Genomic DNA, 25,613 nt, shown 5'->3' with positions numbered 1-25,613 from the left:
CTACATAAATGCCTGAAACTTGGATGGATTCAGGCTTATGCAACTGAAACTGTGAAAACAACCTCATCATGAAAACCTTTGCTCTTCAGAACAGAACTCTGAACTGCAGGCAAGCTCTCAAAGCAGAAACATTACAGCGTGGCTATAGGAATCAGTCAGAACTGCCCATGGAGCAGCTGACTCCTGCTAAGGGCTCACGTCACCTAGAAAATGAACATGAAGCCTCTTGCTGACATGTGGTTGTATTTTGGGATAGCTGCAGAAATGACAAGAAATTGCAGGAAGGCACAAGGACCGGGCAAGGATGAAGCTCTTTAAAACTCAGTCACGTGGTGGGTGGGGGTGTGGAGGTTACAGTACTAATTGAGTCCCTAATGCTCTTAGCACTAATACATTAATGCCTTAGCATATAAGGCAGCTCTCTCTCATACAGATTTTGGGTACAAGGAGATTAGTAGGGAGGGGCTATCATCTCTCGCCCTTGTGTTCTGTATCACACCCATCTCTCTGTGCATCATACAGTCCATCCCAGCACAAGAGACAGCATCTTGAGGGGTGAAAAAACCACCAGCCCTTAGGATTACCCACTGCAGGTATAACTGCTGTAAGTCCAGAGGGCTTGACCTCAGCAACAGGGTTTGTGGCATTTCAGCTGCCTCCCAACAGCAACCTGAGATCCTAATCTCAGAGACCGTGGTGAGGACAGGGGTGTTGGGCTGAGGCAGCAGTATCACCCCATGCATCTGCTGATGGGCTCTGTGTGTTGGTGTCACGGCACAGAGATGGACCTGCACAGATAAGTCAGAAGTTGTGCTCCACATGAGATAAGTACAGCAAAGGCTGATGAAACTCAAGCCCTCCATTTGGGTCACCCAGAAACGTTGCTGGGGATGGAAAGTCCTGCAGACACCCCCCACTGTGGTCACTGCCCCCCCGAGATGCTCTTGAAGGTGAGAGCTGGGGAGATGCTTGAGCACCCCACAACCAGATCTTATCTCTGTAATGGATCAAGCCAAGGTCATCTCACTGTCCTGAGAGTAGAACATCTCCCAGTCAATCAATGCTCTCAGGCTTGTGGTTTTGGCTTCTCTGCTCCCCACTTTGCTGCTCTGTTTTAGTGCTGTTGGGGAGCAGACTGTGGCCAGGCAGAGCAAAAGCAGCTACATAGATGCAGACCACTCTCTGCTTCCCACCTTAGTAGTAACACCACCTTTCTTTCTATTTTTATAGAGCACAAGAAACAATGAAAAGGTTTTGTTTTTTATTCTTTTTAATGATCCTACGATATTGACATATTAACATGTGTGTGTGGTGAGGAAGAAGTATTCTACACTAAGGGCGGTGAGGCACTGGCACAGGTTGTGCAGTGAGGAGGTGGTGCCCCATCCCTGCAGACAGCCAAGGTCAGGCTGGATGGGCTCTGAGCAGTGATGGAGCTGTGGGTGTCCCTGTTCAGAGCAGGCAGCATTAAGAGATGGCCTTTAAGGGTCCCTTCCAACTCCATTCTATGATTTGACAGAGGAAACTTTAGTGTCAGTGGGAAAGAGAGATCTGCTGCACCCAGTGAAGAGGTCTGCCTGCAGCTGGATTTCCTATGTCTCTCTACTCCCCAGAGGTCTTCATATACTCTTGATCACACCCAGGCTTTACAGTTCTCTTAGAAGTAGATCATCTGCAGTTGGACTCATCTGAGCAAACCAGACCTTAAGTCTAAGACTGGCCTAAGATTACACTATATTGACATATTACCATATGTCAATTACCATTAGCTCAGGAAGTTACTTTGGTTAAGAGCTATAAATGCTGAGGCAAACAGGGAGGTCTACGATCATTCTCTTGTACTGTAAAGACCGGGCAGCACAATTATCTTCTGATGAATACCTCGGGGAGGCTGGGACTGATATCCTTTCAGTAAATGGAAAATAGGGCTGTATAAATAAACCAAGGCCCTGTTCAGAGGAAAGGAACCTAAAAGTACCGGCTTGAAATGAGGTACTGGATACATTCCCTTCTCAACAGGGAGCAAGTGATTTGCCCAAAATAATCCCAACGGTATTATACACAGCTTTATTTTTTGTTTCTTTCTCTGAGTGAGACCTAACACCCTTGGCAATTTCAGCCCTTCAGCGTAAAATCTTTAAATAATGGATTAGAAACAGGTGCTAATAATATCCAAACATAAGGAAGGGTTTATGGGAGTCAAAGAGCTTAGGTTCTCTCTATCTCTCTGTCAGCAAATTTCTCTCGTCTTCTGCTAACCAGCCTGATTCCTTGTTGGTAGGCAAGGAGTGCTCATTAAGAGCAAAGAGGGACTGCAAAAGGAGATGCTGGGGTTTGCTGTGTGGTCCGTGCACTATTATTGCATCTGCCTTTCTCTTGCTCTCAGTGCAGAGAGACGTCACGGCTTTTCCTCACGACCTCATAAGACTCTTTATCTGAAGAGGAAACAAGGTCAGGACAGCCACTGCCATGTGCAGCCACAACCTGCAGTGTGATTCTTAATTCATGGAGAAAAAAGAAAGGCTCAAATTTGGGTTAATAGCTATCTGCTCCTAGGGCCTGATTTAACAAGGCAGGGTTGGAACTGGATAATCTTTGTGGTCCCTTCCAACCCAAGCCATTCTATGATTCTACTTTGGGTATTATTTCTCCCTTGTAATTTGACCAGCGTTCAGCTCTGAATTTGAGGAACATTCCCAGCATTGATTTTTCTTAAAACTGAAGAGTTTGAGAAACCCAAAATCCCTTTACCCCACCCACAATTGTACCTTAAACGATGATCAGTGGATGTATCCATTTTCATTAGTGCCTTGAAGTTGCATAGAGATTTAGAGGCAGAATATGCCAGAGAGACTGCCAAAGTGCAATTAATGATTATTTATTAAGAAAAACTTGGAGCAGAAAAGAGCTGGAAATCCTCACTCTGAGCAACACAGCATGTAATCTTCTTTCGAAGGAAAAAAAAAGGGCAACCACTGCAGCATGAGCTCAAGCTGATCTTGTATAGCTTTAACCTGTGATACCATTTCACAGGCTAATGCCTGAGAGATTCCCCTCATTCTGATGACAAACAGCAATCAATCCCCCTGGAGATTTATCCTGACACCTGCCTGAAGTTTCACACTGCAGCATGTGGAGTCCTCACACATGTCTGAAGTCAGCCCTGCTTACAGCTCTAGTCTGAACATCCCTGCAGATGTGATTTAAGTTTCAGGTAGGGAAGAGTGAGAAAGGAGGCTGGAGTATAACTCCATGCTTGTGTTCTAGATATATTCTATATGACGTTGTTGTTTCTTTTAGCAGCCAGTTGGAACTGTGTACGGAGTATGGAGGTGTCTGTCTCCCACCAAGTAAAACTCCAACATCTGCAGTTTTATTGCTCACCTTTCCAAAAGGAAAGTCCTCATTAACCTATGAGGGGAACTGTGCTCTCACTGCAGCACAGATTTCAAGATGCATTGATATTTGGTACTTAGGGATGTGGTTAGTGGGCAATAGGGTGAAAGATGCACAGCTGGACTTGTTGGTTTTTTCCAACCTTAATGATTCTATGATTCAAATCTAAATTATTCTACTGGTTTCCACAGAGTGTCTTCAGGTACTGTTCTATTTTGAACCTGGAGATTTGCTCTCACATTGCTATCTGACCTTGTTAAAATAGAAGAATACCTCACAATAAGAAAACAAAAAATGGAACAATTGAAGCTTTAGTATGTAAAGCATTACGGGTGCCATTTTTATGATTGGAACTCCTGATTGCTAACAAAATACTTACAGCAATTACTGGATAATAAGCACTCAGAAGAGCAGTTAGCTAATTGCTTTCACTCCAGGATAAGGAAAGTATTTGGGAAGTGCTTATCCTCATGAGCATTTTATGACTGGGCATTCATCTCAATTAACTCTAGGTGCCCAGCAGGTATAGGTCAGTATTTGAGCTAGCATCTCAGTATTCCTTTATGCTCCAGAGAGGAGGAGCTGCTCTTGAAGGTGAATCACCACTCCTGCCTTTGACATCTGCTACACGATAAGTCGAGTTGTACCCCAGGAGCATGCTGAACAGGGAGCATAGCCTGCTAACTCATGGGGTAGACACTGTAGGTTGTTTCAAGTCATTTTCACCCATTACGTGCCGCAGCACAATGACAGCCAACCATGCACCATCTTCTCCACACGCTTTTGGTGCAACCCAAAGGAAGCCTCTATGATCTGGAATAGAGCCTCAGTATAATCTGGCAAACTGTTGAGCTAATGATCATTAATCATTAAGGACATGCTTTTGGTAAGAAAGAGTAATCTGTCATGAAGAGATTGAGGAAATTTGTGGAAATTCCTCAATCAACAAGTCTGTGCAAGGAATAAGGCAAAATATCTCTAAACCTCATTAGTTAATTATCGTCACTGCAGATGGTGCCCAGCTGTAAGCTCCTTTTTGCTAGTCTTAATCCCCTTCCCAGTGGCTACTCTGGGCAGAGCAGCTCATTTGTTTCTTTGTCAGGAGAAGTGGTTGAGCATGTGGCTGTGGGGAATGCTGTGAGAAGGGAAGCAATGTAAAGCCTTACGAAGGGAGATGGGGTCTGTCCCCCCATGTAGGCACTAGGTGAGCAGAAGTGCCCTGTCTTACACTTGTAGGGGCAAGCAACGTGAAGAGGAAAGGTTTCTCTCTGGCTTTCGATCTCCTCCGTGAGCATTCACGTGAGGCCCAACCTGGGATGGATTATTGACCTGAGCAAAGCTATGTATCTGGATTACCTTTGCTTGGGTAAGTTGAATCTGTCTCTCTCTGTCTTCTGTGTGTGTGTGAATTGATGTAGGCTAAAGGAGCCAACAAGGGAAGTATTGGACTAGTGAAAAATAGCAAGGCGTTGGGGCTTTGGTGTTAGTATTGCTAATTTTTTTCAGTGTATGTTGTCTTCTCTTATATTCTTTGTTTCTTACTAGAAAAAGAGTTGATGTTCCTGTTAGAAAATTAGCTGAATCATAGAATCATTAAAGTTGGAAAGACCACTAAGATTGCTTGGTCCAACCATGAGCTGCCCATGACAAATAAGAGTTGTGCTTATGGCAGAAGCTTGCCGCGATCAAGCAAGAGCTGGTGGCTGTGTTTTGTTCTGTGGATCAATGCAAAGAATTATCACTAGAAGCTTTCCAAAGGCTGTGGTTTTGTTTTTCTGGGAGGCTTTTCCCTGGGTTCTGAGCCCACCCCTTAGTGGGGTATTTCCTTAGAAAAATGGGTCTCTCTTTTTGAACTGAGCTTGACACCAGCTTTCCTGATATAACTCCTTCTTGCCACCTGAAATCTCCCTTGCTATTCAGGGACAGCAGGAGATTAAGAGTGGATCAAGACCTAAGAAGATCAGGGTTCCTGCATGCAGAGCAGGACTCCTGTCCATTTCAAGCAGAGCTGCGTAGGCAGGGAGCCAGGCCATGCACACAACATGGTCCCTGCTAGAAGAGACAGCAGCTTTTACCACAATCCCAGCTGGGGGCTGAACCAGAATTGCTGCTCTGATAGTCTTCTGTAAGATCTGAGTAGCCCACAGGACCTTTTTTGCCCTTTTGTTGGCAATCTCCCAGCCTAAGTACAAGCCAAAAGGGGCGCCTGGTGTTTTTGGCTAATATAGGCTTCAAGACATTAACTCTCAGCTGTTCCAAAGTGAGTTAGCATTAAGAAATGAATTCACTTCTGAAGCTGAACAGAGACTCATAGAGTTGCTAACATAAGGATTATTTCAGCAGAACATTTGACCCCTTGTGTAGTGAGGGGCATTGAATATCACCCCATAGTTCTTGGTCTTTTGTTTCTTACAGTCTTTGTATGTCATGTTATAAACCTGTGATGTCAAAACTTTGCATCTTTAAGAGTCAAATTAACACAGGTAGGAGGAAGGGTGCTGATAAAGGTTTGTCACAGGTCTGTATTTTAGCAGATAATTGAGTATTTGATTAGAAGATCTTGCAACATTCGTTTGCCTTTTGCTTAAAACCCATTTAGTTTCATTTGTCTACTTTGTAAGAATATTTTCCGGTGGATGTGCTCTTGACTTGGGGATTTCTGCATCTCTGACATTTTCTGTAGGGTTGGAATTGATAATTGTATTTGCTTCTGAAGACCTAAGACCAAAGTAGGTTCCTGGTCCACCTATAATCACAGTGAATGGCAACTGATTAGTATTTAACACTGGACACCTTCTGCTCCCTAAACTGCTTCTTAGTGCAGCTGAAGGCACAAGATAATCTTTCCATCTCCTGCTAGATTTTTTTCCCCACTTATTTTCTTTCTTTCCTTCTTCACTGGATCTCCCTTGGCTCTCCTTTGTAGCTTTAATAAGATTCTTCTCATTTCTTTCATTTATTTCCTTGTAATCATGATTGTGTTCTTATCGTGTGTTGGAGAAACCCGAATCATTTGGCCAAGTAGGTGAGTTTTATTGCTACCAATTAATGTTGTTATTAATTTGATCCCATTACATATAAAGAAGGGGAAAACTGCATGCTTAGGTGTAAAATATGGCATCTGTGGCTTATACCATGTTTTCTGTACTGAAAAAATTCTGTATGCAATATATGATTATATATGGCATAAATAAAATACTTTGGAGAGAGAGATGCAATGGTTTTCCCCTCTCTGCCCTTTACATTACAATTCTTTTCCTTGATGTCTATTTTCCCGTATAAGAATAAATAAATTCTCACAGTCTGATCTTAAATAACTTGCAAGAAGAGCCTTCCACTTCTTCATTTGTGCATTATTCCTACCTAAGTGACCTCCGTTCCACCTTTTCACAATTTTATCCCATTACATCTATTTATACCCTCTTGCTCTATGATGAGCAATTCCTCTGCATGCCTGGGAAGAATCGGTGCCTCAGCATTTCAAGCACACAGAGAATTATAAGCACAGGAGAAAATCAAGACCGAGGTGCAGCCAGTGCCAAAACATAGGTTGAGAAGAGTCTTGATTTCATCTATTTGGGTAGTGCCTACACTAGTCAGCTTCCCCTAACTTATCTCCTAGCTTGCAGCACACTCATTCCTCATTGTTTGCCTACAAATGCTGAGAGCTCCTAACAATGGAGATCCTGCTTCTTCCTTGGCTCTCGGCTCCCTCCTGCCTGCCAGCTCTTCTATTTTCCCTCAGGCATTAGTTGGCCAAGCAATGTGTATTTAGCGCTTTCAATCTTCCCCCCTCCCCTTCTTTCTTCCTTCCCCCCCACCCTCTAACCAACCCCTTAATCATTTTGCTGCCTTTCTCCAAAACCTCTCCAAATTGTCTGTATCCTGCAGGCTGTCTGATGTTATCCTCAACTTTCTTCCTTCTCCTGCAGGGCATGGAAGTTAAGTTTGTTGCCTTACTTTCCAAGGTGTCTTTGCTAATGTTGGTGGCCTGGATTGCATGAGCAGAGACCAGTATAGGCCTAAAGGCTTAATGGGTGAGGTGGGCTACTGAAAAGACTCTGCAGATCCTTTCGTGCTGCTATCAGAGCAGTTCACATGGACAAAATGCAGTTCTTGTTAGGAAATTGACTGCATCTCTTCTTGCTTTAGTAAGGCAGTGTAAGTTACCATGCTAGGATCAAAAAGACAAAAGCTGTGTTAGAATCATAGAATCACTGAGGCTGGAACATATCACTAAGACCCCTATCCCCACCATGCACACTGACCATGTCCCTCAGTGCCACATCTCCATCAAATCAGAGAATGGCTTGGGTTGGAAGGGACCTCAAGGATCATCAAGCTCTAACCCCCTTGCACATCAAACACCTCCAGGGACGGTGACCCATCACTTCCCTGGGCAGCCTGTGCCAGTACATGATCACTCTTTTGGGGAAGATATTTCCAAGTGATGTCCCAATAGCCTAATGAGTGGCATTGAATTCAGTTTCTCTTTTAGCTTAGAATCATAGAATAGCCTTAAGTGGGGGGGACCCACAGGGTCCAGCTTTTCTCTCACTTTTCTGTCTGGTACTCTGAGAATCATAACTATATTGCTCGTGGATAAGTCTATATAGACAAGAGGCAAAGAGAGACCCACTTGTAGATTCCCTGAACTTCCTGCTTCATACCCACACTCTCTGCCACATGTTGGGTTTCAGCTGTGTCTCAGCACTCATGAACCACTTGGAAGGTGCCAAGATTAGGTAATATCTGCTGATGGCCTTCTCATGGCATGTTCAGGGCCACCTCGACCTTGTCCCAGCAAGTAGAGCCTGGCTGCCACCGCAGCATCCACTGAGCCGCAGTGACCTCATTGTGCACGCGTGCCTGATTGCAGCACGGAATGGGCTTGCCCACCTCCTGACAGCAAGCCTGGGCCAGTGCTGACTGGCAATATAGATGTCCTAACACGTGCATTTACCATCAGTCACCTCAGGGGTGGTTTCAGAGCACTGCTGGAATCTAAAGAAGCAGTAAACCTGTAGAAATTCTGCCTTCTTACTCAATCCAGTTGCACATCCAGAAGCCATGCTGTGCTATTTCTGCTCCTTAAATGTGTTTTTAGACTTTGCTGACCTGGTGCAGTCCATAGAACAGTGAGAGTGGGAATGGGATTCTTTGCTGCCTAATGGAAAAATGCATTCAAGTGCTGGTTAGTCTAGCTCTGCTGCACTGGGTTGCACTGGAAGGGACCTCAAGGATCATCAGGTTACAACCCCTGGCCACAAGCAGAGTTGCCATCTGCCAAATCAAGACTAGATCAGATTAGCCAGGGCTCCATCCAACTCTCGAACACCTGGAGGGACAGGTTGTCTACAGCCTCTCTGGGCAACATGTTCCAGCACCTCACCACCTTAGTGAAAAACTCCCCCCTGACATCTAATCTAAGCCCCCCCCCCCTTAGTTAAAAACAATTCTTCCTTGTCCTATCACTATCTATGTAAAAAGTTGATTTTCTTCTTGTTTATAAATTCCCTTCAACTAACGGAAGGCCACAATAAGGGTCTCCCCACAGCTTTCTCTTCTCCAGACTGAACAAGCCCATTTAAACATTTAGAATATTCTAAATCTAGAATTACTGGCTTACTGAAACCTTTGATGTTAAAAGTGCATCTTAAAGTAATGGGATGGACCCTACAGTTGGTCCAATAAATTACAGTTTGGTCGGATCTTTTTTACCTAGGGGGAAGAGTCACCATTGCATCATGGTTCATTTGGAATCATCCTATACATACTACTCACTGATTTCTTTAGATCATTAGCCTGGTTTTTCTGCATTCTTTGTGCATTTGCTGTCTGGGCTTAGTGATTTGCATCATCTGATGTCCCCGTCTCTTAGCTGTGCCATTCTTGTGCCTTGAGATCTGGCCATGAAGCCTGGCAGGGACATAGTTCTGACTTGCCTCCATGAGCACGTCAGCATGCCCATGATCACATCTGGCAGATGCTCTTGTCATTAAAGTTCAAGTGAAGCAAGCAGTGAAGTTGGACAAACATGGTAATTGGCCAACCCATGAAAAAGATAGCATGTACAGTCCTAGGTATATCTTGCAGTACTTTTCCAGAGTATTCCCTTTTTGTTGCTGGGGATTCATTCACTTGCTTCAGCGTGCTATTTCTTTAAGCTTCCTCAAAGGCATGCAAAGCTTCTTAATAAATAATCTATTTCTTATCACATCTGCCTTTGAGTGAGAGACAGGACAAATGGGACGGTGTTCACACGTGAATCCAGGTCAGCATCACCTGTAGGCTGGGAAATGGTGGTGATAAGGAGCTGAGTGATGATTGTGATGTTGTATAAGCTTTGCAGTAACTCCTACAAGTTTTAGGAGATCTCTGCTTTGAGGATGGGTATGAGGCCTCAGGAGGGAGGTGAATTGCATCAAGAGAACTACATTTCTCCCTGCACTTTCACAAGATGCCAATAGCTGCAATATCTGAGTGCTTCTTGCTCTGCGGTTTGCAAGGTGTGAGCTGAATTGGCCAACCCCAGCAATTTTCAGGAGAGGCAGAATCAAAGATGGGAAAGGTGAAAATAGTCAGAGCTGCAGTGGTGACAAGGGTGAATGCAAAAAGTTGGAAAACCAGAAGGAAACTACCGGAGTGCAGAATCATAGAATGGTTTGAGTTGAAAGGGATGCTTAAAGACCATCTGTCCCACTGCCTGCACTGAACAGGGACACCCACAGCTCCATCAGTGCTCAGAGCCCATCCAGCCTGACCTTGGCTGTCTGCAGGGATGGGGCACCACCACCTCTCTGGGCAGCCTGTGCCAGTGCCTCACCGCCCTTATTGTAAAAGAAGGGGATCTTACTGGAAGGACTTTGAAAACACCTGTGGTAATGCACTGGGTGATCTTAGAGGTCTTTACCAAGTGTAATGACCCTATGATTCTATACTGTTTTGAAAACTGGTAAAGTTTATGAAAGTCGAGATAAGCTAACTTAGAAACAGGTAGGTGTTGTAGCAAGAAGGGGCAGCAGGAGATTTTGGGGAGATTACAGCCAATAATCTGTAGGATTTGGCCACCATCCAGACGGTGTGAAGGAGATGTAGGTGTCGAGTACAACACGGAGACTGTGAGCTGGCATGTCATACAAGTGTGGGTTATGCAGACTGAGGAGGGCTGGCGGAGGGAAGAGTTTGTGGTGAAAGATAAGGAGGTGTTCTTTCAACCATGATAAAAGTGTTGGCAGCCCCATGGCTGGGAAAGAGCTCTGAGGGAGGGGAGGAGAGGAGAAACCCAGCAGTGTAGAGCTGCACCTGCTGCTGTGGATGGGAAGAATGATGTTAGAAGGCATGTTGGCATCACAGAAAGCATGGTGTCATGAGGAAGAGAGTGAGGATGGGGAAGAACAGCTTTTAGAGATGGAGGAGGTGAAGAATACTGAAGATGGTGTCCATTTCTGTGGAGGAGAGCTGGATGTTAAGGACAGCTTAAGCTAAAGGAGAAGTGGACCTTTTGGGCTGTTCTTTAAGACCAAGTTCAACATGGAATTTTTAAATTAAATCTCTCTTGGAGATTTTTATGGTTAGGATTTAACCCGAGCCTTTCTGTGCATGAAGTTTTGATTGTTTCAATGATTTTTTTCTCTAATTTTTGTTTCTTTTGTAGAAATTCTTCCAGCTGCCTTAAAAGTGCTAAATGAAAAGTCAGGTGAAGTTAAATTTTCATGTAGCTGAAATGTTCTGTATTTTTTTCCCTCCTTATCATTTGAAAATATTAAATCCATTTTGAAAGATCAGCAAATGAGAAAATATTTTTTTCCCTTTTTTCTGTTCACCATTTCATATACTCACTTTTAATAATTCTTTACCATACTTTTTTTCCCCCCAGAAAACTCCAAAAAAATCCTCTTTCATGGGTCAGCCAAAGACAGTTGCTCCCCTTCCCTTCTGCTTAAACATTTCCAATACTCTCTTGAGCATCAGGACTGAAGGGATGACATACACCTGATAAAACCTCTTTATTTTCACCACCTGAATTCATCACTTTGAGCTTCTTTTCTTCATGTTGCTGAACATGGGGAGCCCAGAGAAGCTGTGGGTGTCCCATCCGATATGTTCAAGTCCAGGTTGGATGGGCCTTGGACAGACTGGGCTGGTTGGGAGCTGCCCCCACCCATGGCCTTGATTGATCCTAATCCCTACTTTGTTCCTCCAGAATGGCCCCAGCACATTTGGAAAGGAGCTTGCATGGAGGAAATGCCCATCACTGCAATGCAGCTGGCAGCGGAGAGAAGGCATTGTCCCTTCTGCTCCTGCACAATGCCCAAAAGGAGCAGATGTTCAGCAAGTGCTAATCCCAGGAGATCACAGGAGCTCCACAAAGTCCTGCTGGCTTATCTGATCTGAGAATCTGGCACTTGGGTTCTGTATGTAGGGAAAAGAAAGAATAGTTTATTGTTTTAAAAGTGCAGACAAGAAAAAGAGAAGTCCCCAAATTTAGACTTTGGCAAGGGTGCCATTACTAGCAGTGGCTTGAATTAAAATAAAAAATAAGGAAAACTGGGAGGATGCAAATCTTGGGGCTAAAGCAGAGATAGCAGAAAAAGTCCATGGATAAATGCAAAAGGACAGTGACTCAAAACTGTCTGAGTTACTGAACTTTAGAATAAAATAACATAAAGAACCCACATCTCACTCCTAAAAAAAACAACAGAAAAAACACATAGGAAAATAATTTGGATGGGATTCTCAGTTAGGAAGGAAGTCACCATACTGAAAACCCCCACTGATAAAGAACAAGTGGAGGAATCTTTGAAGAAATTGGAAAGCACGTGGATCAGCTGGCCTGATCATGTTGGCAGACTGGAAGTTAGAGGATGAATTGAGAAACCAACTGCATTGTTCCCCAGAGACAACTGATGCTAACTGCGATGAATAAAGGAGAAAGGACTTGGACAATATCTGTGGGTTTTTTGTTGGTGGTGGTTGGTTGGTTTTTTTGTTTTTGCCCTACTAACCAAAGCCAAAAGAAGAAAGTCATTCCAGGTGAGAGATTCTAGTATAATGGGACAAATGTTAGAGCAGAAATAACTACGCAGCTGCATGGCACAAGAAATATAGGCAAAAGGCCAAGTAAATACATGATGCCAAAAAAGAAATTGACTGCTTCTACTGCTTATCAACTTTTTTATAGTGTCTAATTTGGCTCAGAAAAAAGGAATTATTTCTAAGGATTTTAGCAGATTCATTTTTGGGTGAGTAAAAGCTGCCCACAGTAATAAACACATTGGGGAAAGTGTATCTAGGAAGAGATACATGTTAAAATTTAGAGAGATCTGATTTGTTTCAAAGTATTTTGAAATAGTTTTGTAAGAGTGCAAAAAAAGTATTCATAGAAATAATAATTGATAATAATATATCGTAGAATCATAGAATCACAAGGTTGGAAACAACCTATATAAGGAACTTCCTCTATAAGGAACTGCGGGTATCAGCAATGAAATAGAAAGGGTCTGAAGAGAAAAACTAGAACATTTAGATGCTGTGTGGAAGGACATGGTTTAGTGAGAACTGTTGGTGATGGGTGGATGGTTGGACTGGATGGTCTGGTAGGTCTTTTCCAAACTTAGTGATTCTGTGATTCTGTAATTTTGTGCATGCATCACAAAGCCTTCCCTCAAATGGAAATACAAAGTTATTTTCCCCAGTATTACCAGATATGTGAGTAAAGGTCCTTCCATGTTCTCTCACAGTACCCAGATGTCTACAACAGAAAACTTTTCTGCACTAGAAACATCAGTTCTTTGTGCTAGGGTTCTCTGCCTCTTTAGGTGGAATGCTTTAGTTTTGTTCACATTGGGTTGTGATTATCAGCATCCCATAGGAGCTGTTATTGTGCAATAGGATTGATGACTTTGGGGAAATGATTGCAGACAACAGGATGTGCAAGGAAAAGGATAATGAATGGGGCACCAACATGCCACTCTCTCTTTCTGGTCTCAAAGAGCAGTCTATCATTTTCTTTTATTACATTGCACTCATTTGCTTCCATTCTCCTTATGTTTTCTCCCAAGCAGGAAATAAACCCCATAACTGAACCAAGCCCTAATAAATTGCTGGGGAGCAAGCCTCGGTAAGGTCTATCCAGACCTGGCACCAGATCTCTGACCCAACCCCTCTACTCTGAAATGCAAACATTATGAGCCTTTGTCTTTGGCTTCATGAATTCACCTGTTAGTTGCAATGGTGAAGGTGACTCCTGGCACAATCACAATGCATCTCAACCACATTTCGTTTCATGCAGAAGGGACACAAGTTCATAGTTTAAGTCTTAAGTTGAAGACTGCTCCAGAGATATTTTCTACAGAATTAATATTTTTAAATAAAAGGAAAAATGAAAATAAGTTCAGAAGGTTTTCCTTCTTCACACTCCTGATTTATTGCTGAGAAACTCATTAGATAATGTATCCAGAACAGGAGGGAGATTTACTGTAGGTGAATCTGATCCTTGAGACTAATTCTTATCCTCCAGAAAGCTGGTCTTCTTGATTACCTAGGTTAAGAACAATGTAATCCTCTGCATGGAAGCTTGTACCTGGGAATAAAATTTGTACTGCTGCACTTTTAAAGACCACATTCAAACTGATGTGGGTATGGGTAAACAAGAAGTAATTCATTCTTTCATTATAATAAGGCAAACTTTTTGCACTATCTAAATGGCTTGTATTTCCATGTTGCTACTTCTATCCGCTTCACCCTAGTACTTCATTAGGCACATCTGGGAAGAATCTGACTATAGCAGTGTTCTAGGTAGTTAGAGACAATGGTCTGAATCTCTCCAAGTCTGCAGATTGTACACTTCTAGTGATTTGCCCTCCACTGGCAACATCATGCACTTCTGTCACATCCTCTTGGTGGCTTTTGCTGAACTCACTCCACAATGCCAGTGTCTTTCTTGTACTATGGAACACAAACTTGGGCATATTATCCAGATGTGGTCTCAGAAGTGCCAAGAAGAACGGAATTATGATTTCTCTTGGTCTACATATGAGATCCTTACTAGTATAGTGTAGTACCTGGAAGGCATCTCTTGCCAGGAGGGCTCACTGATGAGACCTGTTCAGCTTCTGGTCCAAGAGGATCTTTGTAACCACTCCTACAAGGTTACTACCCACCAGCCTGAGGTGTTTTCCATCCCTGATACATGCTGGGTGTTTTCTGAGAGTCATGTCAGCTAATTTCTCTAGCCTTTCAAGGTCCTTCCAAATGGCAGCCTTGCTCTCCAATGCATGGGCTGCTCCCAATAGTTGGGTGTCACAGTTGAAACTGCTGAGGACCTGGGTGATGATCAGTGTGTTTTAAACTCATTCAGTCAGAGCACAGAATGACAATGTCAGCTATCAGAAACCTCTTTTCCAAGCAAATAAATATTTCAAGTCCAACACAAGGTTTGACAATCCTTTTCAAGTAATTTTAAGCAATAAACCTCTTTGTTTGCAGGGAATCATTTTATAATCACTTTGGTCTTCTTCCACACAGTACTTCCACCTGGTCTGCCCATAAATATTGATTGTTGATAAGATCATTTTGCCATTCAAAAAATATTTTTCTTTCTCATAGATTGGGGTTGGATTTTGATGATCCTTGAAGACCCTTCCAAGCCATTCTATGATTCTAAGCCATTCTATGAGAGGGCACAAAGTAAACTGAAGTGAGCATTTCTAGAGAAATTAGAACTTACAAGATGATAACTCATCTTTTTTTTTGTTTTATGTTGTTTGGTTTTTTTTTGGTCAGAAATCCACCTTTTCTCAGAAAATTTTCAAATGAAATAATCTCATTTATGATTTCCCAACGATAAATACCTGTTTTTTTTCAACCAGCCGCGTTTCAAATGTTACTGATGACCTACAAATAGTTCTTTAGGCTAAAGAAATGACTTTTTATAACTGGCACCTAGAATTACTTGAGTGGAAAGAGAAACTTCTAGTAAAATGCTGAAGATTGCTTTATCATCATTAAATAAAAAGAAACAATAAGCCCAGTGGACATATTCAGGTTAGACAGAAGGCACAGACGTTTAGCTGTAAAGTGAGATTAACTGTTGGAACTCTGCTTCGTGATGAGGTAGATTATAAATAACTTAAAATATCGAAGTCTGGATGGTTTCATAAAGGTTTTCTTAAATCTCAAATGGAGGAAGGAAGGATAGGAGGTAAGTTGAAGTTGAGCAGAGATTTGATAGGGTTTAGAAGCACATGGCTTGTCTGTCTGCTTGCTATGGTTTAGTGTTTTTGTGACGTCATTTAATCTATGGTTGGAAACAGAAAAATTTGAGTGACTCCAGACCTGGCAAGGTCCTGAGAAGTTGGAATGGTCTCCAGAAGGTGTTAAGAATTTCCAAAGAATGGATTCCTATACATTCTCCTGTAGAGCTTTTGAGATCTTATAGAAAATAGAGGCCAACAGAGAGATGATAGTGCTCTTCTGAATCAAGGACCCACAGCAATGGTCTCTGAACCTGAACGGTATGCTGTCCGCAGATGGAACAGCAATTCAGGATGAAGAGGACAGCATAGTGTCTCAAGAAGTAGCTTTGCATTTGAGGATCTGTTAAGGATCTGAGATGTAAAACTAGCTGAACATGTTCTTGCTGGACCCTCAAATCCCTGCACTTCCAATAAGAGCACTTAATGATTCTGTTCTCTCCGAAAGTAATTGCTTTCTGCAAAAGATGTTTAGTGCTATAAGGGACATCAGTGAAGAGAGGCAGTGGCTACATAAATAAGGAATAAAACAAGAATTCCAGTTCATAGAAAAGTGAGGTTTTCCACTTACTATATATTTGAATCCAACTGATTAAATTACTCTCTTTTTTGTGTGTCTTGTATGCGAATTACAAAAGAGAATGTCACTTTTCAACAATTACCTTTCTCAGGTTACTTATCTGTCTTTAGTTTATGCCCAAATCTTAGTGATTCAGCTGTTCAACATTCATCTGAGAACTTGAGTTTGATATTTGCATTGAACTTGAAACTGGGTTAGGATCCACTGGATTTTCCCATTAAGACACCAAAATTTTCTTCAAATTTCTGTCGTACATCAGCTCAGAAGTAATTAAAATATCCAAATTTCTTAAGAACTATGCTCATCTTTACTGTGACTCTACTGATTTTCCTGGATTTATCTGAATTGGATTAATCTGATTCCAAATCATGGCTGAGGAGTGGGTGTGTTGGTGAGTTGGTTGTTGTGGTGGCTCAGGAAAGTTATCCACATCTCCATAGTCCTTTATGCAAGAGGAAGATATTGCCTCTTTGGTTTTGATTGCATCCTCCTTTATAATGGCAAGACCGAGAGGAGTGTCACTGAGTCAGATTTATACTCCAGTGACATGGGTACAAGCAAGAAAAGGATTGGGCAAACTATGCCTAAACCCCAGTGGATTTGAGAGCCTTCTCCAGTAGATTAGGTAGCTTTTCTTTCTATCTTTAGCACTGCAGTCCTGATTAACCCTCCAAGCTGTGGTCAGTCATTTTGAGGACGGATTGACTGACAGCACGAAGCCTGCTAACACTTTTCCTTGCGTTGTCTGGTTCATTCGGTCCTGGAGGTGGTTGGATGGTTTTGTTGGCTTTTGTCTTCTCATTTTAAAACTCCTGGATATTCATTGAGAAAAACTCATCTTGAGCAAGCGACATGAAGTGTTTTGATGTAAGTACGCCCTGAGACTTCTCTATTACGCATATATAAGAAGGTGTATTTTGGCAAAATGACCATTTTTGATGTTTTGCCAGATATTCAGTAGAATCTCCTTCTAATTCTGAAAGAAACTGAGAATAAAACACTTGTCCCTATGGTAACTGATTATATTTTATGTCATGTTTTGTGGAAGACTCTTTCTTCATATCACATCCTGCTTCATAAGATACTGTCTGACAGACCTCTTTAAAGTCTGGGTGGGTAACTAACATTGTCACCCCAAACACATGGGACAATATTCCTTCATACAGGTGTTCCCAAAACAGCCCTGTGAAAATATTCCCCAGTAAGACTGGTGTTAGAATATTCTTTCATTTATTTGTCCCATATTTTACTTGTTTATACTTCTTTCAACATGGACAAGCAGCTGGAGATAGTAGAATATATCACTGGGAAGCTGTTACATGTCTAGGAATGCAGCCAGAGTATTGCGGGTTACCGTTGGTTTAGAGACCACAATTTGTCTGGATAAAGAGTTTGTTTGGAAATTACACTGTGGGTGTCTGGAAGCTCTGATGTTGTCTCACGGGGGAAAAAATTAAGGTCAACTTTCTGAAAACTGCTGAAAAACAGAGAAAAGAGATATTTATTGTCTGCAAGGTAGGGCGATGCACTGATCTTTAACTGGAAAATAAATAGCTGAATAATTGCTCGGTGAAATATTTCCATAGAAAGGATAAATCATGCTGAAATCTTTCCGTATACAAAGATATCAAAAGGCAAGGAACCGTCCTAATAATAATCTTCAAAATTATGCCTAGTGTCTTTTTTCATCCCCCCAGGTTAAATTTTTAATGCAGAAATGAATTTGCTGCAGTGAAAAGTGCACAAGTGTCTCACTTGAGAGTAGCATAGTTAGAAAGAAATGGTTTCACTCCAAAATGTAGTGAAAAGTAGTGTTTACTGGTTGTTGAATATATGCCATTAAGAATATACTGAATAGAATATATAACACCAAAAATGCCAGATCTGAGTCATTAAATCACTCCTTGCAATCACTCTGTATGTTCATAAATTGTTAATCATTATATTCATTATAAACCATTTTTTTATTTTAGTGATTGTAAACAGTGGGTTGTTTTTTTTTTAGTTTTTAGGTTATTTTTTCCTCCATATTTAAAAGAAAGCATCTTTTTCTGGCATAGCAGTTTCATTCCTTGTGAGGGTAGGAATCTTGTAGTGATTGGCTTCCAAAACAATGTATTTGACAGGAAGAAGCAAGAAAGAGTGGAATCATCTCTTTTCAGCTTGGCTCCATTACAGCAAATAGTTTAAAAATAGGTTCCAAAGCTTTCAGACTCAAATACTGAAATCAACTTAGCTTTAAAAGTGAAGGGCACCAGGAGCTCCCATATGAATCGGACAGATATTATCCTCGTATCTGTCCCTACTAGGCTGAATTCAAGTTTTCCCTTTGTTCAGCAGAACCAAATTTGTAGTTCTATTTGAGGTATTGAGATATGTCATACTGTTTTTGTTTGTATAATGGGTCTGAATTTTCATCTAGATCTTGTCTTATCACACTGTTGCATGGTTATTTATTATGAATTATAATTATTCTGAATCTAGGAATGGTGTATGCTACAATGCGCACTCACCATGTGAACCAGGAGTTGGACTTGAGGGTCTCATCCAACTTGGGATACTCCAGGATTCTGTGACCAAATTCAGTATTCTTTGTGTTGTTTGGTGCCAGTTTACAGGCTTGATGGGTTACATGAGAATTTCAGTTCTGTTTGTGAAAAGAAAACCAAAGTAATCACCAGTTCTGACGGTTTCAGAAGAGAAACCTCAAATATATCATCAAGGAAGGCACAAAGCTCAGAAGGACAACAATATACAAATATCTGTTTCTGTGGGTTTTGCCTGGGGTCTGACTCGTGGTTTTGTGTCTCAGTGGCTACTGTTGCTGACTGAGTTCTCACTGGTATCTGCAGGACAAGGAGAGTTTAAGTGTGAAGAGCAGTGTTATGCCTACTCTTACTGCTTTGTTTCCTCGCATCTACCTGAGACACAATTCCATGTGTCAGAATCCGTCCTTCCTGAACCTCAGATGGTAAAACAGTTGTGAAGAAAATGAAATGGGCAGTGATTCTGCATGACTCAAACAAACTCTAATCTATTTTTGCTTTTTTTTTTTTAATAGTTACCTTTAAGCAAGAGGAATGACTCAGGTGCCTGCTGACTATCTGTCCACCACCAGCTCCTACAACTATGACCAGCCCCTTCCCTCCGTGGGTCGGACAAGCACTGTCACCCAGGTACCCCCGGCTAAAAAAATAACCTTCTTCAAGAGTGGGGATCCTCAGTTTGGGGGAGTGAAGATGGCCATCAACCAGCGAAGTTTCAAGAGCTTCAATGCGCTCATGGATGACCTTTCTCACAGGGTCCCACTGCCGTTTGGAGTACGGACCATCACCACCCCACGAGGAATACACTGCATCAGTGAGCTGGACCAGCTGGAGGATGGAGGATGTTACCTTTGTTCCGACAAGAAATACGTCAAGCCTATTAACATTACTTCTGCTGGACATAGACCAGGTCCTCCACGAAGTGGTCGTCCCTCCAGTACCTTGAGAAGAGCAGCCCAGGAGGGCAGGCTAGATGACTATTCCACACCTTTCACTCAGCATGGCCCCCGAATACCCAAGAAAATCACTCTTGTTAAGAATGGAGAAACTAGTTTTCGGCGCTCGATTATCTTGAACCGCAGAAACGCTAGGAGTTTCAAAACACTCCTGGATGAGATTTCAGAGATCCTGCAGTTTCCAGTGAAAAAGCTCTTTACTGTTGATGGGAAGAAGGCAAGTGATTCTGGTACCTGATGCTCTGATGCTGTTAATTTATGAGGTGTTTTCATATCATTCCATATGATGCAAATCCTATATCCTTTGATGCCAGTTATTTACCTTCACTGTGTTAGCCCTTTGGACCTGTGACCGTCACATTAGTTACTTCCCCATGAGTCTAATGTAGGTGTGATGTAGAACAATCTGGTTCACTCATCTAATAATTTCATATATTGCATGCTGACTCTAGTTAATGGGAGGCAACTTCTGACATGTCCAGAAGCTCAGTATTTTGCAGAGCAGGCACCTTCATCATGGAGGAGAAGATGCTGACACTTTATAGTATTTCAGCTGTCAGTAGAAATAGGCATTTTCAACTGCAACTTTATAAGCAAAAGTCTAAATGACTGCAGGTATCCAGAGATGGCTTTGTTTCAGACTCAGCCACTTTAATGTCAGTGTCTAAATGTGTCCATAGGTGAGGTAAGTAGCTGAGCTCCCATGCAGCTGTTGAAACTAAGCTGACAATCAATCAAACTTGAAGCTGGCCAAATATAGGTGCCTACATTAAAAGGTCTTCAGAACTGGTTAGGTTCTTTGTTTCTAGCTTCCATAAATTTATTGGCAAGGTGAAGGTTACCCAGAATAACCATCTCCCAGAGAATTTCTGGGAACAGTTTAATAAGAGTTAGGTCTTCTGACCATTCACTGTAAGAAGTTTAGATATGGTCAGCCCAAGTTAGTGTTAGAGCAGCTGGGCTGTTTCAGTTGGCTCCCATGGAGTAAAACAGGGTCTGGCACTGCTTGATTTACTATTACAGACAGTTTGAATTAGGAAAAAAAGCAACAACAATCAATGCTGCTTCCAAGATGTGTTACAATCTAGAGCATTATTCTTTGCCAGTGATCTTTTCAGTTTTCAAGGCTTGGCTCCCTGTTCAGTCTGTATGAAGGCAATAGTCTCATGTTGTGGTAGTAACTTTTTCATATTCAATTTTTGGGAGAATTCACAGCTTTTTAAAGAAACCTTTAGCCTCCTACATAGTACAGTCTTAATGTTCTGCTTGTGAGTCTCAAATGAGTTTTCTGCAGTTTTCCCTCCAGTCAATATGACTCCTCTTATTCCTTTATTTTTCTCATCCTTTTATTATTTATTGTTGTTAAAAACAGGAATATATTAGCTGGGCTTTAGAAGTAACATGCACCCTGTAAACACTTCATGTTTACTATTATTCTACCTTTATCTTTCCTTTGGAGATCATACATAAAGATCTTCTTGTCCATCCTCCTGCTAAGCATGTTTCTTACAGCAAATCACCCAGGAAAGCATCCAGACAGGTCTTGAATATCTTTATTATCTCCCATGAAGACTCCACAAGTTGCTGTATACAACTGTGCCAGTGCTCTTTTACCCTCAACATTAAGTTTTTCCTCTAGGAAATGTGATCATTGCTATCTTTAATCGGGAACATTTTACAGTCTTCTTAACTTTAAGATATTTTCCAACCTGAGTAATTCTATGATTCTATTTATTTATTTATTTACTATTCTTAATTTTAATCATTTACCTCTTGCTTTCCAGCAGTTCTTACTGCTTATTCATTCATGTTAGTACTTATCGGAGATTATACCCAGGATTGGAGTGCAAAGCATTTTTGAACCACCAAAAACAATTTATTCAGCCTTGTGTTTTTTCAGTCTCTCCCTTTAGTAAAGATTCTCTCAACCACTTCTATTCTTCAGTCCAAGGTTTCTTGTCATGCCTCATCTTCAAGACCTCTGTTCCCCATAAAGAATTCCTCGTGTCCCCAAGTTTTCGCTGGATATGAATGGTTTCCCTGAAGAGTGAAAGTGGCAAATTTGTCATACCTTTTGGGGCAGTGTCCCAGTGTGATCTCCTTCAGCTGCTGCTGAAGATTAATCTTGACTATATGTCTTACCTTTATACTTCTATTTACACTCTCTTCTAGTGACAGTGAATCATTCCTTCATTCTCCCATGACTATTCAAAAGTGTCTATATGCCTCATATTTCTTCACAGAATCACAGAATCACAGAATCACAGAATTACCCGGGTTGGAAGGGACCTCAAGGATCATGTAGTTCCAACCCCCCTGCCTAGCAGGGCCACCAAACATACACATTTACTAGATCAGGTTGCCCAGGGCCCTGTCCAACCTGGTCTTGAACACCTCCAAGGACGGGGCATCCACAACCTCACTGGGCAGCCTGTTCCAGGGCCTAACCACCCTTCTAGTAAAGAACTTTCCCCTAACATCCAACCTAAATCTTCCCTCCTTCAACTTAAAACCATTTCCCCTAGTCCTGCTATTATCAGCCCTTTCGAAGAGTTTACTCCCCTCCTGGGAGTAAGTTCCCTTCAGGTATTGAAAGGCTGCAATGAGGTCACCTCGCAACCTTCTCTTCTCCAGGCTGAACAAACCCAACTCCCTCAGCCTGTCCTCATAGGGGAGGTGCTCCAGCCCCCTGATCATCTTCCTGTCCCTCCTCTGGACCCTTTCCAAAATCTCCATGTCTTTTTTGTACTGAGGGCTCCACACCTGGACACGGTACAACAGATGGGGCCTCACAAGAGCCGAGTAGAGAGGGACAATCACCTCCCTATCCCTGCTGACCACCCCTCTCCTGATGGAGCCCAGGATCCCATTTGCTTTCCGGGCTGCCAGAGCGCACTGCTGGCTCATGTTAAGTTTCTCATCTATCAGGACCCCTAGGTCTTTTTCAGCCGAGCTGCTCTCAAGGACAACTTCTCCCAGCCTGTACAGGTGCCTGGGGTTCTTCCGGCCCAAGTGCAAAACCTTGCACTTTGCCGTGTTGAACCTCATTAGGTTCACCCGAGCCCAGCTTTCCAGCCTGTCAAGGTCCCTCTGAATGGCATCTGTTCCCTCCACCGTATCGACTGCACCACTCAGCTTGGTGTCGTCAGCAAACTTGCTGAGGGTGCACTCCATTCCCTCATCGATGTCATTAATAAAGATGTTAAAGAGCACCGGTCCCAAGACAGACCCTTGAGGGACGCCGCTCGTTACCGGCCTCCACCTGGACATAGAGCCATTGACCACCACCCTCTGTCTGCGGCCTTTCAACCAATTGCTTATCCATCTAGTTGTCCACCCATCAAATCCACCTCCCTCCAATTTGGAGATGAGGATGTGATGGGGGACCATGTCAAAGGCCTTGCTCAGGTCCAGGTAAATGACATCGGTCGCCTTCCCTTCATCCACCAACGCCGTCACTCCATCATAGAAGGCCACAAGATTAGTTAAGCATGACCTTCCCCTGGTGAAGCCATGCTGGCTGTCTCGGATCACATGCTCGTTCTTTATGTGATCAAGCATGTTGTCCAGGAGGATCTGTTCCATAATCTTCCCAGGCACAGAGGTGAGACTCACCGGCCTGTAGTTACCCGGGTCGTCCCTGCTCCCCTTCTTGTAAATGGGAGTGACGTGACCCTTCCTCCAATCATCCGGGACCTCACCTGACAGCCACGACTTCTCAAATATGATGGAGAGCGGCTCAGCAACCACCTCAGCCAGCTCCTTCAGGACCCTGGGATGCACGCCATCTGGCCCCATAGACTTATACTCATTCAGTCTAAGGAGGCACTCTCGGACTTGCTCTACCCTTACAGTGGGGAGGGATTTACCTCCTTGGTCCCCACATGGAGGTATGGGGGTGCAAGACTTAGGGACGTGAAAAAGACTAGAATCCTGGCCACCAGTGAACTTCTTGGGTAGTTATTTTTGCTGCTGTTCTCTTCATATAATAATTCAAATTCTCTTTTCATAATTTTGTTTGCTTCTTTTACTGTGTGCCCACGTATGTTTTTGAAAGCCTTATTATAGAGGCCACTAATTCCTGGAAAGGGGACAGAGGGGATGTAGGTATCTCAGAAGGTATTGCTTCCTATTTACCACCATCTGCCACTGATGTCATGGGCCAACATAATAAAATAGGAAGCACATCAGAGCAGCCCTTATAACTCTTGACATGCATTGCTGTGATGTGACAGACAAGCTTAATAACAGCGAGATTTATTGTATGTATCTGGAATATTGCTTGATTGACTTTGTATTGGTCTGGCTTATAATAATATTATTCATAGCATTTAATAGCAGGTTTGGAGTCTTTTTAGCTAACATTTTTTCCTTAATCTCTTGGAAACCTAAGAGGTGAGCCCTCTCCTCCAGATGAATCAATGTCTTTCTCTATCAATGAAAGTACTATTTGTAGACTTAAGAGCACTGCCCCTTCTGTCTGCTTTTGCTTTCTTCTACTACTGGAACTCCAGATCTAAATTTAAACCTTAAGTGAAATCCTCTCTGGAACAGAATGCATGGTTAGCATATATAATCCCAGCTCCTCTGTTTTAATTTCTTTACCATCCTGAGGAAACACAGAACGCTTCAAAATGACACCTTTTATTTTCCTGCTACATCTCTAAGTGGATATAAACTGAGACACACATGGAACAGGCTTGCTGGGCTTGTTGTTTTGTGTTTCCTTCATGCAGCATTTAATTCAATTGTAATTCACAAGGAAATAACAATTTTGAGCAGCAACTCTCACTAGCTTTTGTACACCAGTACTATTTCTCAATGTGTCTCATTTATTTTTATGACTTTCATTCTGCCTTTTATCTTTTTGGTTGTTTTTCTTTCCCCCCAAAGTTGGCTGTAGTCTGAAGTTTCACTTGGAAAGGGACAAATGCTCGTGATTTCATGAAGCCAACAGACTTCATATTTTACCACTTTTGTTCCTTGCTGAAAGAAGTCAGAAGGAGGTCATGGGTGCCTATGCAGAATCCTATGACTAAAGTTGGTAGAGTAGTTTCAAGATCCACTGGAAGCCAGCAGAGATCTTACTTTTGGGATCAGATTATTTTGCTGTTATTTTCCCCTTTTTCTTTTGATACCATCTATTTGCTTTCTCACCTCCCACATTTTGAAAGTAGTACTTTTTACAAGCTATTGGGGAAGGCCAGACCCTTTGCCAGTTGTTTCTTCTGTAGCCTGAATTATGGGGCTTCAATTACTCCTAGATCTGAAAAGTCTTCCAATGCTATAAATTCACAATTAACTTTTGATAATCACAAAAAAACCACACTCTCAGATCAGTAGAAAAACTGATTGCAAGATACTGACTCCAGTGTCAGCATAATTCCAAAGGGGTTCTGTTGGAATTTGCACAGGTGAATTTTTATTCTATTTCCCGAAGCTTTGAATTGGGTGAAAACAATATTTTGTATATTAACAGTAGACTGGATTTTGTGCCTACTGGAATGAATGTGCTACCCCTGCTGAACTGAATAGGTGTTTAAGGTACTGTGCCCTGATTTCAACAGTATGAGGACTCTCTTCTTGAGCTAGTAGTCATTCCTCTTATCAGTTTCTAACTCATTATAAATCAATGACTGTGGTGTTGGAAAGAAATTTAATTTGCTTTTAGCTTAGAGAAAAAAAAAAAAGTTACTTTTTTCCACAAGTGTACATCATATAGCTCCTTTCAGGTCTAGTTGTTGTTTTCAAGGTAACTAACTAGACCAGCATTGGTTTTTAACACCCAAATAGAGAAATCCATTGATTAGGTTATCATTAACAAGTCATTAACTTGCCAGTGAAATTTTGTGCGAGTTTGTGCACTAAAAAAGAGATA

General features: G+C 42.2%; 1 protein-coding gene across 1 annotated transcript in view; it reads left to right on the top strand.

The window, feature by feature from the left end:
* Positions 1–4,495: 4,495 nt before the first annotated feature.
* RP1L1 (RP1 like 1) overlaps positions 4,496–25,613 on the top strand; it is a 42,731-nt gene continuing 21,613 nt past the window's right edge. The window contains exons 1-2 of the mRNA XM_085542296.1: positions 4,496–4,762; positions 19,295–19,952. Coding sequence (XP_085398422.1) covers positions 19,314–19,952 — 639 coding nt within the window. The 5' untranslated portion in view covers positions 4,496–4,762; positions 19,295–19,313. The remainder of the gene's footprint in view (positions 4,763–19,294; positions 19,953–25,613) is intronic.

Source organism: Coturnix japonica, chromosome 3, assembly GCF_054131305.1.
Source record: "Coturnix japonica strain WE chromosome 3, WE-NBRP24, whole genome shotgun sequence".
In the NCBI taxonomy this organism is placed as follows: Eukaryota; Metazoa; Chordata; class Aves; order Galliformes; family Phasianidae; genus Coturnix; species Coturnix japonica.
This window is presented reverse-complemented; position numbering and strand designations above follow the sequence as displayed.